General features: G+C 54.3%; 6 protein-coding genes across 6 annotated transcripts; 4 read left to right on the top strand and 2 right to left on the bottom strand.

The window, feature by feature from the left end:
• The first annotated feature begins 3,998 nt into the window (after positions 1–3,998).
• CC84DRAFT_1161456 (cell division control protein 42 precursor) lies at positions 3,999–5,727 on the top strand. Its single transcript, XM_018177745.1, has 7 exons — positions 3,999–4,315; positions 4,377–4,498; positions 4,554–4,586; positions 4,638–4,696; positions 4,747–4,927; positions 4,978–5,210; positions 5,260–5,727. The coding sequence occupies exons 2-7, from the start codon at positions 4,469–4,471 to the stop codon at positions 5,327–5,329; spliced, it is 606 nt and encodes a 201-aa protein (XP_018040893.1). The 5' UTR covers positions 3,999–4,315; positions 4,377–4,468; the 3' UTR covers positions 5,330–5,727.
• A 155-nt stretch (positions 5,728–5,882) lies between these two features.
• On the top strand, positions 5,883–7,671 carry CC84DRAFT_1112923 (uncharacterized protein). The gene is made up of 5 exons (XM_018175336.1): positions 5,883–6,015; positions 6,066–6,118; positions 6,174–6,292; positions 6,338–7,415; positions 7,475–7,671. Exons 1-5 carry the CDS (start codon positions 5,937–5,939, stop codon positions 7,511–7,513), a joined length of 1,368 nt encoding a protein of 455 aa, XP_018040894.1. The 5' UTR covers positions 5,883–5,936; the 3' UTR covers positions 7,514–7,671.
• CC84DRAFT_487291 (uncharacterized protein) lies at positions 7,595–8,865 on the bottom strand. Its single transcript, XM_018186476.1, has 2 exons — positions 8,008–8,865; positions 7,595–7,958 (listed from the first exon to the last, which is right to left on the bottom strand). Exons 1-2 carry the CDS (start codon positions 8,610–8,612, stop codon positions 7,730–7,732), a joined length of 834 nt encoding a protein of 277 aa, XP_018040895.1. The 5' UTR covers positions 8,613–8,865; the 3' UTR covers positions 7,595–7,729.
• CC84DRAFT_1161458 (uncharacterized protein) lies at positions 8,760–10,776 on the top strand. Its single transcript, XM_018177746.1, has 3 exons — positions 8,760–8,880; positions 8,931–10,375; positions 10,523–10,776. The coding sequence occupies exons 1-3, from the start codon at positions 8,794–8,796 to the stop codon at positions 10,683–10,685; spliced, it is 1,695 nt and encodes a 564-aa protein (XP_018040896.1). The 5' UTR covers positions 8,760–8,793; the 3' UTR covers positions 10,686–10,776.
• On the bottom strand, positions 10,367–11,845 carry CC84DRAFT_1161459 (SURF-family protein Shy1). Its single transcript, XM_018177747.1, has 3 exons — positions 11,021–11,845; positions 10,863–10,968; positions 10,367–10,816 (listed from the first exon to the last, which is right to left on the bottom strand). Exons 1-3 carry the CDS (start codon positions 11,820–11,822, stop codon positions 10,714–10,716), a joined length of 1,011 nt encoding a protein of 336 aa, XP_018040897.1. The 5' UTR covers positions 11,823–11,845; the 3' UTR covers positions 10,367–10,713.
• Positions 11,846–11,950: 105 nt separating this feature from the next.
• On the top strand, positions 11,951–12,806 carry CC84DRAFT_1139180 (uncharacterized protein). Its single transcript, XM_018176227.1, has 3 exons — positions 11,951–12,151; positions 12,209–12,306; positions 12,353–12,806. The coding sequence occupies exons 1-3, from the start codon at positions 11,990–11,992 to the stop codon at positions 12,732–12,734; spliced, it is 642 nt and encodes a 213-aa protein (XP_018040898.1). The 5' UTR covers positions 11,951–11,989; the 3' UTR covers positions 12,735–12,806.
• The last annotated feature ends 99 nt before the right edge of the window (positions 12,807–12,905 follow it).

Here is a 12,905-nt window from a genome sequence, read left to right on the forward strand (position 1 = left end):
GCTCCACCCATCAATGATGAGAGAGCATTTGCCCGTCATAACAGTACTTCAGTGCGGGTTGTACCTGTTTGTAAAATTCATTTCTACAGCCAAGATGCCGTGACGTATGCACGGGAAACCGAAGCGGATGAGGTGCTATTAGGTAGGCATCATCGGCTGCACTAGGTAGGAACGCCAAGGCCACATATCAAGGGAACGCCGAGGCAACGGGTCTGCGACTCAGGAAATTGGGCGTTGATAGATGCTTGTTGGAAGTACAAAATTGTTGGGGAATGTTGATGGTGTTATAGCTGTTTGGAAGTAGGGTACTTGGCAAGCTGCATAGAGAATACACATGACAAGGACTCTCCACCAGGGTTCAAATGTTGCACGTGAACACGTAGAGGGCTGCCGTTATACTCACTTTCTTCCATTAGCTACTTTTGCCGTCACATTGTCCTTTTCGGGTCGTCGCTCCAACATCGGTCATGACACATGTAAAATCTGCGCTGTATCTCGTCGGCACTCGGGTTCTAATGTAATTATGTCCTTCGTAGTGTACTGATAGCTGCGTGGATTTCCTGGGTATGAATTTAATCACTCAGCTCTTTCATACGTCGGTGTTTCGAGGAGCGAACCGGATTCCCCTTGTTAAATTCCCTTCTGGTGTGAGCACCCATTCAGCCATTCAAATGTTATACCATTTTTCTCATGAGTGAGCCTCTTCCCGTTCTTTCCAGGACTTCTGCTTGTTCATTCTGAACAGACTGCCACGAGAATGGACCTGGAAAACTTTTGGACGGTGGCAGCAGTGAAGGATTTAAGCGAATTGGTTGTGGATTCAAGGTCATGGAGCTGGCCAAGCTTTGTCATGCAAATCCGTGCTTCATCTGCTGATTCTATTTCTGTACCCGCCCGATGGGATAAGAAATCTTAGGAAGCGTAGAAAAAGCCTGTAACGACTATGTGATGACACCCATCTCGTGAGTTGTAAACGATATGTCGTAGATCAAAATTTACTCGATCTTTCGGAAGCAGCCTAGGAATGCTGCGAGGCGTTCAATTGGTACGACTGCTGGTCGTCCTGGGTCTGGACTAGAACGCATTGTCAATCTCTTCAAATCTGTCTGCGCTGACAAGCTCTCGAACAGCTCGCGGGCTGGATAAAATTCTTCGGAGAATAGATCGTGCAAGCGAACCTCAGACCGGAGTAGTGACTCCAAGCCTCTTTTAAAGCTATCGAAATAGGTTCTTGCCAGCTCTTTGAGCGACTTACAAATTGCTAGCTATTGCCCGAGAAGTTTGCCGCGCTCTTCAGAAAGCTTTACGGGGCGTCTTTAGGGCGAGTGCTGATGAAAAGCTTTTCGAGCAGTGGGAGGTTGGGAAGACCGAGGCCGCCATGAAAGCTTCAGCAATTGAATCTTTGGAAGAGTTTGCGCTGTTCGAGGGAGACTCAGCTCCAACGTAATAAAGCCTTCTGCATGACAATGTAATACTGGCTTTCTCAATCCCGGTTGTGTTGTGCGGATAGTCCGCAATATAGCGCCGGATCGCTGTGGCTCATAACCCAGATCTGATCTTGCTTCCCGTAGTTCGAGGCTCTTGAAACTAAGATTCGCCAAGCTGTTGAAGAATCCAGCAGATGCTCGGCGTATTGGAACCCTCGCAGACGGTAAGTGACTAGTTTTGTCAGTTTCTTGTATTCGTTCCAGGGCTTGCCACAGCTGGAGAATAACATGACCGCCAACCACATGGTGTGTTGCACAGATCCAACATTGCGTTGCGCATCAATATGACACCGCAAGTATATATCTTTGCTGACGTTCTCCCGGCGGTACTGTTAGGTGTCATGGAAAGACTCGCAGTCTAGTGCGGGCGGTTATCCGAGATTACCTTTCCGGTCTGTACGCAAGCCTTGGAAAGTAGAATACTCTTTAAATGACCGAAGCATACTAGGTTCGTCTGTTTAACACTTTCCAAACTCACGGCGTCGACGATAGTGGATTGAATTCGGGGGCCGTTCGCAACTTCCTGTTTAAGGAGATGTGATCCTTTCTCAAGCGCCTGTTCGATGATCTGAGTAGTATGGTCTTTCCTTCTTGTAGATCGCCATCTCTGATTCCCTTGTCTTGCTGAACCCAGAGTACTGCCTGAAAGGTTTCAAGTCACATTCTCCCTCCCGATAAATTCCTCCAGTCGCCGGAAACAAAGTCTTGGAGTGAAACGAAAGTACGGATGTTTGGTGGGGCCGAGCATAGAGTACAGGATGGGTACGCAGTATTGGTCCCGCGTCCAAGAATCTCCGATGTCCTTATGCATATGAGATTCATATAATAGCCCCCGCACATCGAACGTACTCTTCGTACGGCATGTAATTTGTTAGATATCTGTACAAAGTGGGCAATGCGATGCTAGCAATTGCACGGCTGGTGCAGGCGACCTTGACGATAGTTTTTCCGCCTATGCCACAGGTGTGTTCTACGTCGTCTTTATCATTTGTGATTTTGACCCTGGGGAGAGTTGCCTTAATCATTTGTGACTTCGACCCTGAGAGATGGGTGGTTTCCCTCAACAGGTTGTTCCATAATTCCACTGGAAAAGGGCCGATGTTAGCCGTAGCGATAGATTTTTCAAAGGAGTGATAACAATTTCCAGACAGTTCAATTTAGTCGGCGCATTTGTTCGTACACGCAGCCCGGTGGAAATTGAGACAAGTCGGTTGCGCCGTCTAGCGTTCAACAAGTGGTGGGTCCGAGGGTCCACGCTCACGGATGTCACTGTGCCCCGTGACGTGGAAAGCCAGACGCAGCGTAATCGATAAACAGGGATGGTTATGGGGAACGGCAAAGTCAACGAAAGCCAAATCTAATGTGAAAGGTAAATTCTTGGATCAGCGAACAAGGCTTGATGGTCCAAATGGTCGAGTCGCAGGCGAATTCCAAGGTTCGTTTGTTCCCGCGTCCTATACGTCCCTCAAGAGAGATTCGTGGTGCAATGCGACTGGAAATTGAAATTGGCAGGCGCGACGCGCATCTCAGCGTCTGTGCTATGCAACATCGTTGGTCCTCGTCACATTGCCCAAGGCGCTTATATCGTGTGGATCACGTGTTCATGTATCGGGCGCTAGCCCCTAGAATCGAGCTGCTCTTGATTGTACTAGAAATATACAGGTTTGAAGGACAAATACGAACCACAGGCTGAGGCGGTGATTGCTCCAGTCTGATACATCCATAGTAGCTTTGAGGGGCGCGAAGTCAACACTGCAAAATGATAATGTTCTGATCTGGGAACATGTTACCATGTGCCAGGATTTGGGTCCATTCCTACAAGGCTCATGCCGCATCACCTCGTCGCACGCTCTACGGACAACTATGTACACGTCTCGATTGCTCCGAGGCCCGTCCCACCACCAGACATGGTCGTCAAGGTGTCTCCAAGGTCTCTATCACCGCCCGTTTCAGTAGGGGTAATCGGCAGGCTGCAGGATCAGTGGACGGGCGGGCGCGTCCCGACAAACACAAAAAGCAGGCGGGCTAGCGAATGGGGGTGCGTGGGCGCAGAAATGTAGATTAAATGTCCGTATTACCACGGCAGCGGCGATGGAGTGATACGCAGGTGATGGCGGTGGATGAGGGTTGCGTGCTTGAATCGCTACGGTGCAGTAGTCGCTTGCAGGGTCCTCATGGCGTTTCGCGTAGAGTCGGGGTCGCAGGACAGGACCACGGACAGGATTGGTGTGCATCTCACTGCGTCCACCAGGCGCGGCAGCGCAGACGGCTGCCGTGGACGCGCTGGGTGTGTGACGGCGCGCGCGTGGCCGTCGCGCGGTGTTCGGGAGCGAGGACGGTTGGGCGAGCGGCGCTCTGGCTGCCGTGTGGATGCGGGCGCTCGCGGGCGGCCCTATCAGCCATCCGCAACGGGCATGGTGGTGGAGAGGCCACAACAGGGTTTGAGAGCCGGGCGGTGAGTGGGCCTGCTCTGGTGCTGCCGTCGAGCCCTTGGCCTGCTGCTGTCTCGAAAGAGTTTCACAGCGCAGTCGTCCAGACGCGCCTGCCTTTTTGCCTGTTGCCAAAACCCGCCGTCGCCCGCATCTGCTCTCCCCATCACACTGCCCGTCTGCACACCCAGCACCGCTGCCTGCCCCCATCTGCCCAAGCCGAAGCACCACGATCGCCCGTAGCGAAGCGCGTCTGCTCGCCCTCCCGACCCCCCGCCTAACCAGTGGCCCGCGCTGCGAGCATCTTCCAAGCTTCGCTTCTCCCGCCTCGCCATAGACCGCCCCTTCTCTCACTGCATACTGCGCGTCCGCCCGTCAGTCTCTGCCATAATCTACACTGTCCGTCTGCGCCGCCCGCCCGAGATACTCGAGCATTGCACGCTGACCGAGTCCGTTGCAGACCCCTAAAGCCCGCCCGAACCCCAGGCGCCGCTCTCGACCTTACAAGTACCGCCAGCACGCCCTCCCCAGCGCGCATCCAGCCCCCGCAAGATGGCTGCACCCACAACCCAGTCCCTGAAGGTGTGCCTATTCGCAATACCGCTCCCAACCCAGAAATGGTGCTAATCGGATCCAGTGTGTCGTGACCGGCGACGGTGCTGTAGGCAAGGCATGTACTATCGAGCGTTGCAAGCTGTTCAAGAGCTAACATCGGTTCCAGACATGTCTGTTGATTTCGTACACTACGAATGCGTTCCCCGGAGAGTACATCCCCACTGTGTGAGTAGCCCGCGTTTGCAAGTGCGCACTCACCAGCTGACGCCCACAAGCTTCGATAACTATTCCGCAAATGTCATGGTCGATGGAAAGCCCATAAGTCTCGGTCTTTGGGATACAGCCGGTCAGGAAGATTACGACCGCTTGCGGCCGCTTTCATACCCCCAGACTGATGTCTTCTTAATTTGCTTTTCCATCGTCAGCCCGCCCTCGTTTGACAACGTCAAGGCAAAGGTACACCTGCAGTCTGCACAATTGCTCAATGTCCCACTGACAACAGCCAGTGGTACCCCGAGATCGATCACCACGCACCCGGTGTACCTATTATCCTCGTCGGCACTAAGCTCGATTTGAGGGACGACGAGGCGACCAAGGAGAGCCTGAGACAGAAGAAGATGGCGCCCATACAATACGAGCAGGCTGTCATGGTCGCGAAGGAGATCAAGGCTCAGAAGTACTTGGAGTGCTCTGCGCTGACACAGCGGAATTTGAAGAGCGTTTTCGACGAAGCGATCCGGTGAGCGGTGCATGGCATTGCACTCATAGCAAGCTAACATGAATTGCAGCGCCGTTCTCAGCCCTCGTCCACAAGCTTCCGGCAAGGTCAAGAAGAGCAAGGGCTGCACCATCTTGTAGAGGCGCATGCACTAGAAGTACCGGCGAGGTTGCGTTGTGTATACAGGGTACATGGGGTTTGAATACCATCCGGCGACATGACGAACGAACAGGCGACTTGGACCAGAGTCGAAGCAACATGCAAACCACGGCAGGCCACGAACAACCACGCGGGACGCCAGTTTTGACGCATACACGGCGAGGCGAGTGCGAGGGCGCATTTGAGCGGGCGAGTAGCTCTATCGTTTGAATTTAGTCTACTCTATGACTGCACCAAATCCGCAGATTAATGAGTTGTGCGTAGATAACGGAGCATGTGTGGTTCTGGGCTGCTTCTCTCTTTGGCATGGAAGACATTGGATTACGGCTTTTTATTCCCATAGATCCAGCATCTCGATCAGCATTGCATTGCGTTGTGATTTCTACATAACTTCTTCTTGATTGTTGAGTGCTTGTGCATGCGAATTGACGTAGGCAGTAAACTATGGTTCAGCGCGCGGTTGAAGCACGGTATCACTAGCCCCACGATATTAGCTCCGCATCCCTGTCGCAGCTTCCCGTCTTAACCCCGCGACCAACCAACTGGCCACAGCATCGCGCGACGACGCAACCAGAGCTACATGACATTATGTTCCACGAAGGCAATTTACAGAGCGGCATAGCTCGCGCCATACAGGAACAGAAGCTTGTTGGCTGCTTCATCCAAGGTAAGTCGCGCAGATGGGAAGTACTAGCGACGACCAACACGCGACTATAGACGGCAGCGCAGAGAGTACGACCTGGGAGGATGAGTGGCTGAAGAGCGGCTGGGTGAGCGCTTTCTGAACTCGTAGCTGTCCAGGCTTCCAGGCTAACTACAAGTCAGCTATCGAGCCTGCTCGAACAGAAAGCAGTCCTATTGCGCCTCCAAGCCGGATCTACAGAGGCCGGCTTTCTCGCAGCCTTCTGCTCTATATCAGAGACGCCTACATTTATCGTGATACAGTATGTCAGTTACATGCTTGGGGTAGCTTTGGGTAACACAAGCAGGAACGGGCAGTTGCAAGAGCAGCTTAGCAGTGGGATAAGCCAAACCGACTTCGTCAATCGTATACGGAAAGTCCTGGGCGCGTCTCCGATCCCAGGCACGGCAGAGCCCGCAGCTAGCACACCCGTGGTATCCGCCCCAGAAGCAACACGTACAGCTACACCGCCTCAGCCTTCACCACCTACCCGTACACCAGCCGCGCCAACACCGCCGCTTTCCTCAGTAGCCAAAGGCAAGCAGAAAGCCACAGCACCAGCCACAAAGCCCGAGCCGGCAACTTCAAAAGCACAACAAGCTGCGAGAGAAGCGTTGCGGAAGAAGAAGGAGGAGGAACGGGCAGCACTTGAGCGCATAAAAGCACGCATCGAGGCGGATAAGGCGGAGCGCAAGGCACAGGCAGAAGCACGGAAGGCCGAGCGAGAGAAGTTGACCGAGTCAGGACCAACAACATCGCAGTTCTCCGCGACAAGTTCAAGAGGGTCAAATGCCAAGGAAGTCCATCTCAATGTCCGCATGTTTGATGGCGCAACCGTCCGCTCTTCGTTTCCTCGCTCGGCGAAACTCCAAGACGACGTGCGGCCGTGGATAGACCAGGAGTTTGTGGCGCGAGCAGAGAACCCGAATGAGCGACATCCGCCATACTACTTCAAGCAGATACTCGCACCGCTACCTAGTCGCGAGCTATCCGCTGGTGACGAATGCCAGACATTAGGCGACATTGATCTTGCGCCCTCAGCGACGCTCGTCCTCGTGCCTGTCAAGGGTTACACTGATGCCTATGCTGGAGGCTCTCGGGGCATTGTCTCAGGGCCAGCAGGCAGCGTGTTCAATATTGTTGGCGGGGCTTTCAATCTTGCGGGTTCCGCCGTGGGCTACGTGAGCAACACTCTTTCTTCGGTATTGGGAGGTGGAGGGAGTGCACCGCAAGATAATCAGCAGCAGCAAGAGCAGACGGGTGAAGGACGCTCACTGGGCAATACACCGCAGGAACCGCCAGGCTCGACGGGGATTCGTGTGCGGACGCTCGCAGATCAGCGGTCGAGGGAGCCAAGGAATGAGCAGTTGTATAACGGGAATCAGGTAAGTTGGGATCGGTGCTGTCTCCACTCTTTCATTTGCGTATAGCTGACCCACTGAAGCTAAACTTTGAGCCGAGGGATGAAGACTCAAATCGGTAGCCAAATTTGGAGATCGTTTCATTCTCAATGCGGAGAGTCACGGATTCTTGGAGGATTGATGATACAAGATCAAGAGAAAGGCTCCACCTGCCGGATGGATGAAGCAATATCATCAAGTTACCTATCCTAGCTCCCGTTGAAAATTTTGAGTGACACTTTCCGCGCCATCGGGTATCATTATGGGTTTTCATACCACCTCGAGAAGTCCCTCGCCGACTAATAAAACATGAACAGAGCGGCACCTTTATCACCCTCACCGACGAATTCTTTGCGGAGCAGCAGCCGGATCAGAGGCTCGTGAAGCTCCTTCATATCGAGGATGCCGCGTTTCTTCTGGTCAATGTACGACACATCAACCACAACTCGTTTGAGATTTGTTGTTGATAGGGCGTTCTGGTCCAGTAGCGCGGACAGTCGGTCGGGTGTTCCCACGCCAAAGTCGACCCTTTCACCACATTAGAAAGTGCTTCGATGCGAAACGCATGCCAACTTACTTGTACTGCTTGAGATTCTCCACCTGCTCGGCAATCTTCATGTGCTTGGCGAACAGTTTCGCGACATTCGGGTTCCTAATGCCCTGTTTCGGCAGCCCAGTTCTGAGCGACTTGAACACATCCGCAGCGCGTTGGCCCGAAGCAGATATGACGAGCGTGTGCGGTGCGCCTCTAGACTCCTTGGGCGTGGCTTGGATGTGCTTGCACTGCTGCTTCAGAAACGCAGAGAGGTTCTCCAGCGTCCGTGGCTCGGTGTAGCTGGTCGTATCCCTGAGCGTACGTGTCGGCACAAATCTATCCTCCAGCTCCACGCTGCTAAGCTCCTTCCCATACAACCTCGTTCTCGCATTCACATAATCCGCCAGCAATTGGCTGTCCATCTTTTCAAACGCCCTGTTCACGCCCAGCGCCTGGTCCAAATCATCCTCGTCGATTTCCTTGACTTTGAGCTTCTTCTTCTGCTTGCGCTTGGCCTTTTTGGCGGCTTTCTTGTCCTCTGGGGTTGCGCCGGATTCGGCTTCACGCTTGCGCTTTTTGGAGGTCGAGAGGGAGTCAAATTCAGCCTCGATGAGGGGAACGCCGGCTTCGGCTTCAGAGTCGGACATTGCGGCGGAGTGTTGTAAAGTGGAAGGATGTGTTGGTGATGCAGGCGAAACTTTTTTGGAGGAGTGGCGCGGGTGTGGCGTATCGATAAGACGGGAGGGACGGCGCTAGTGAGGACGCGACGCGTTTGCGACAACAACGTTGGAGTTGGTGCATGAGACGAGTTACATCTCCACGGCCATAATGTCGGAATCTGCAAGGAAGAAGCAGCGCGTGAGCCCACGGATCTCGGGCGATGCCACGGACCATTCGTCGACGCTGTACAATGATGTATGCGAATCCATGTAGCTGAGGACATTTGTTATACTGACACGCCGCAGCTCCACCGCCTCGCAAGCATTGCGCCCAAGCCCGTCACTCCTTTCCGCCGTGCAGCCAGCGCCGGCATCACGCCTCGAAGCGCAACAATCCGAACCCCTGGCACAGCCCGAACACCCCGCGGCGGACCAGCTACGCGGCCTCTCCCCGCACGCAGAGCAGCTCCCACCACACCACATGCCATTCGAGCCCTGAGGGAACGTGCAAATGCGGCGCGGACACCAGGCCACGTGCGCCGGCGAAGCGGAAGAGTCCAACGAGAAACGCCCCGTGACCTCCTACGCAACCTGAGCAGAGTGCTCGCCCGCAACACGCAGCCCATCGAGCCCACGCCCAAAGCACAGCAGCGAAATAGACACTCCGCGCTCGACCTCCCCGATATTGAAGATGACGAGCCCACCGCCCCGCGCCTCTCGATGCCGCTGGACGATATGTACGACGACGACAGCTTCAACGAGGAGCCGCCGCGCCCGTCGCTACTAGCGCCCTTGCCGGACTACGACTACGACAACGGCACCGTGCAGTCAGTTGAGTTTGGGCGGCGAGCGCGTAGCGAGGATCCCCGTCTCGACCGCTTGTTTGGGCGCCGGATCAGCGAGCAGTTTGGCGATTTGCACGACTTGACGATTAATGGGGAGGAGTACGAGCTCGATGGGAACTTCATCAACAGGCGGGGGACGTTGTTGCCGAATGAGCTTCTAGAGCAAGTGGAAGAGGAGTTCGAAGAGGGGAATACAGAGGCGGAGATTCGGGCGTTGACAGGTAGGGCGAGGGCAAGTGATACGGGGGATTTGGGCGTGTTTGGGGAGGTGGAGGGCGAGGAGGAGGAGCCGACGTTCAGATTTGAGATTAGGCCGCGTATCGAAAAGCCGGGAGAGGATGAGGAAAGTGGCGAAGAAGAAGAACACGGGGACGGCGAAGTCGATGATAATACCCCGGGGGAGTTAGAAGAGACCATGCTCGAAGACGACGACGAGCAACCCGCTCTTAATCTAGTTTACGACAATGACGACACCGCACCCGTCCTCGCCTCCGACAACGAAAATGGTCCCCTCGAAATCGCAGGCTGGGAGTCTGAGCCTGAGAACTTGGATGACGAAGACCTGGCCGCGTACCGCGGCGAAGTATCTGCCATAGACCGCAGTCTACAGACGCCCGCGCCTGAGACTCCGGCCAAGAGGCGCGCAGGCCGGCAGCGTAGAGCACTGAACATCTCGCGCTTTGGGCATGAGTATCCTTCGTTTCCGGCTGCTACTGTCAAGATGCTAGCGAATGGTTTTGTCAAGGGACAGGGCAGCAAGAGCAAGATTAGCAAAGACACGCTGGAGGCGCTGGTGCAGACGAGTGATTTCTTCTTCGAGCAGGTCGGCGAGGATCTCGCTGCGTATGCAGGGCATGCGGGGCGGAAGATGATTGAGGAAAGCGATGTTATTGCATTGCTCAAGAGGTATGTGCATGTCCCAACAACATTCCTACAAACAATTTTTCGTTCTACGTCTCGCTGCACCGCAAGGGTTGCATAGTACGCTCCAACACAACCTCCCTTCAGATACTTGCTACACGGCGATAGTTACAGTTGCTTACGCCCGCACAGGACGCGCCAGGTTACAGATAGTAGTACATATTTCTTCCTCGCGCAGAAGCTGCTGCCCAGGGAGCTGCTCCAGCAGCTGCGCATGCAGCCGCTGCCGAAGCTGAAGCGGCAAAAAAGGAAACGGATGGAGGCTATCCCCGAAGAGGATGGGGATGATGAGTGATGGGAACGGAAGAATCAGTTTAATGAGGTTATGACCAGTCGACGCTATGGCGCACGCGCTTAGCTTGCCCGGAGATGGGCTTCTTGACGACCATCCAGAACATGATTGAGGTCGCGAAACTCAGCGCGTACCTGCTTTGTCAGCGCCATATGATGTAGAGAAGCTGAGAGGGCTTACCATGTGAAGATGTACTGTGTGTGGTTGTTGCGCAGGTTCACCGTGGGCGCGCGACCAACCGGTATACCCTTGGGCTCACGCGCGTAGCTCTCGAGCAAATCCGGCGCTGTATTCCGTTAGATACCCATCAATCAGTCTTTCTCTCTTCCATCACCTACTCATCGTCTCCTCAACCCAAACCGCCTGACTCCCACTCCACTTCGCCATCTCCTCCACATTCGGGAAAAACCACTTTCCCTCCTCTGGAATATTCCTCGGCGTAAACATATTGCCCTTTGGCGGGATCCTCAGCAACCCCTCCACAGTAACGTCCCCCTCGGGCAGCGCACCGTTCTTCTTCCGGAACCAGTGTTTCGCTGCATCCTTCCTGATCCACCCTCGACAGCACAATATCTTACTCTTATTTCCCTGCGCGTCTTCCCGCTCCAAAGGCGTAACAACAGTGTAACCCTCCTCGCCCTCGAGCATCCGCGGCCCGATCAGCATCTCCTGGTCATGCCGCAGTTTGCCCTTTGCATAAACCCGCCTGTAGTCAAAGTCCGCAATCGCATCCGGATCAATTCTTAGCGGAAGCTCCAGCGGCGGGAACGTAAGGCGGTCTTCAAACCGCGCGACGAGCTCGGTTTTCCACCCCAGCCGCTGGACTTGCCAGCATCCCAGCGCGAAGGCGGTGATCGGGATGATAGCGAGGATGATCAACCCGGGGCCGTGTTGCTTTCCCACGCGCGCCATTTTGGCCGGTCGGTCGAGAATCGAGACGAAGCTGGGGTCGAGGGGGGTATGGCTGCTATTCGGCGCGCCGCCGAGGTTGCGGCGGAGGAGGAGGAATTGCGTGCGGAAGCGGGCGCGGAGGCATTGTGGGTGGAGGGAGGGGCGCGTGCGTGTGTTGGTGGGTGGTCTGACGGGCTGGTGGGAGTAGTACCGCCTGAAGAGGTTCAGGAAGGGGTTTGGTTTCGACATTGCGGTATGTACGAGTGAGATGGGTGCGGTGCGGTGGTGAGGTCGAAGAGATGGCGTTAGTGGGGCTGGATGGGGTTAGTGGCGGAGCTATGAACTTTGGGCGCGGTGGTGCGCGTTAACTACCACGCACTCTCACAGCCTAACAACACTTGCTGTTTGACTGCACAATGGCAGACGTTGCATTGCCAGTGTCTGCCTCTGAGATACAATCCTCGGTCCCAGGAAAAGATGAATTGCTTTTGAGGCTCGATGATCTGCTGGAACGATATCTTCACACCCTGGATGCCTACCAGAAAGCACAGCAGCAGCTGACCAAACATTTATCCTCTGTAAGTACGATTAAAAACATGACTCCAGCTGAATATAGTCTGATGTCCGTGTTATAGGGTTATCTTTCCTTGGCACAAGCCAATTTCAATAACAACGCACATACCCGATATGGCCAGGACTACTTTGATGAACGGATGCAGGCTTCAAGGAAATTGTATGTATATGTAGAATTCGCGACCTTCTGATACTTACGTTATCAGTGTAATATGTGAAGATGAAGGGACAACCACAATCTCTGTAGCGTCTCAAAATGCGGAAGACCCAACCGACAAAACCAAAGACACTTCATCTCCTGCGGATAGCTCTGCAACTGCCAGAGAGGCAGAAGAAGTGCCAGAAGCAGATGCGCAGGGCCCATTCGAGGAGAAGACTAATTCTGCGGTGCCTGAGACGAAAAAGACACCCACAAATGACCCCCTCAGGTGGTTCGGCGTTCTTGTACCACCTGCGCTACGATCAGCTCAAGCATCGTTTGTGACCGCCGTTGAGGGACCGGTCACTGAACTCTCGAATCTACTGAGAGAGTTGAGGCAGCAGGAAATTGAGATTGGGAGGGTGAGGAAGCAGATTAAGAAGCTGTAGTCACGTATCCGGAAAGAACTAGACCAGCACAAGATCCCAAATAACAGTCGCAGAAGCAAATTTGAAAAGTCCCACAGCGCAATGACCCAATCTTATCGATCGTACGAACACATCAGGGGAAAGGGGAAGTAACGATTGATCGTGACAATAGAGCAAGGGAAAGCAACGCGT

Source organism: Paraphaeosphaeria sporulosa, assembly GCF_001642045.1.
Source record: "Paraphaeosphaeria sporulosa strain AP3s5-JAC2a unplaced genomic scaffold CC84scaffold_2, whole genome shotgun sequence".
In the NCBI taxonomy this organism is placed as follows: Eukaryota; Fungi; Ascomycota; class Dothideomycetes; order Pleosporales; family Didymosphaeriaceae; genus Paraphaeosphaeria; species Paraphaeosphaeria sporulosa.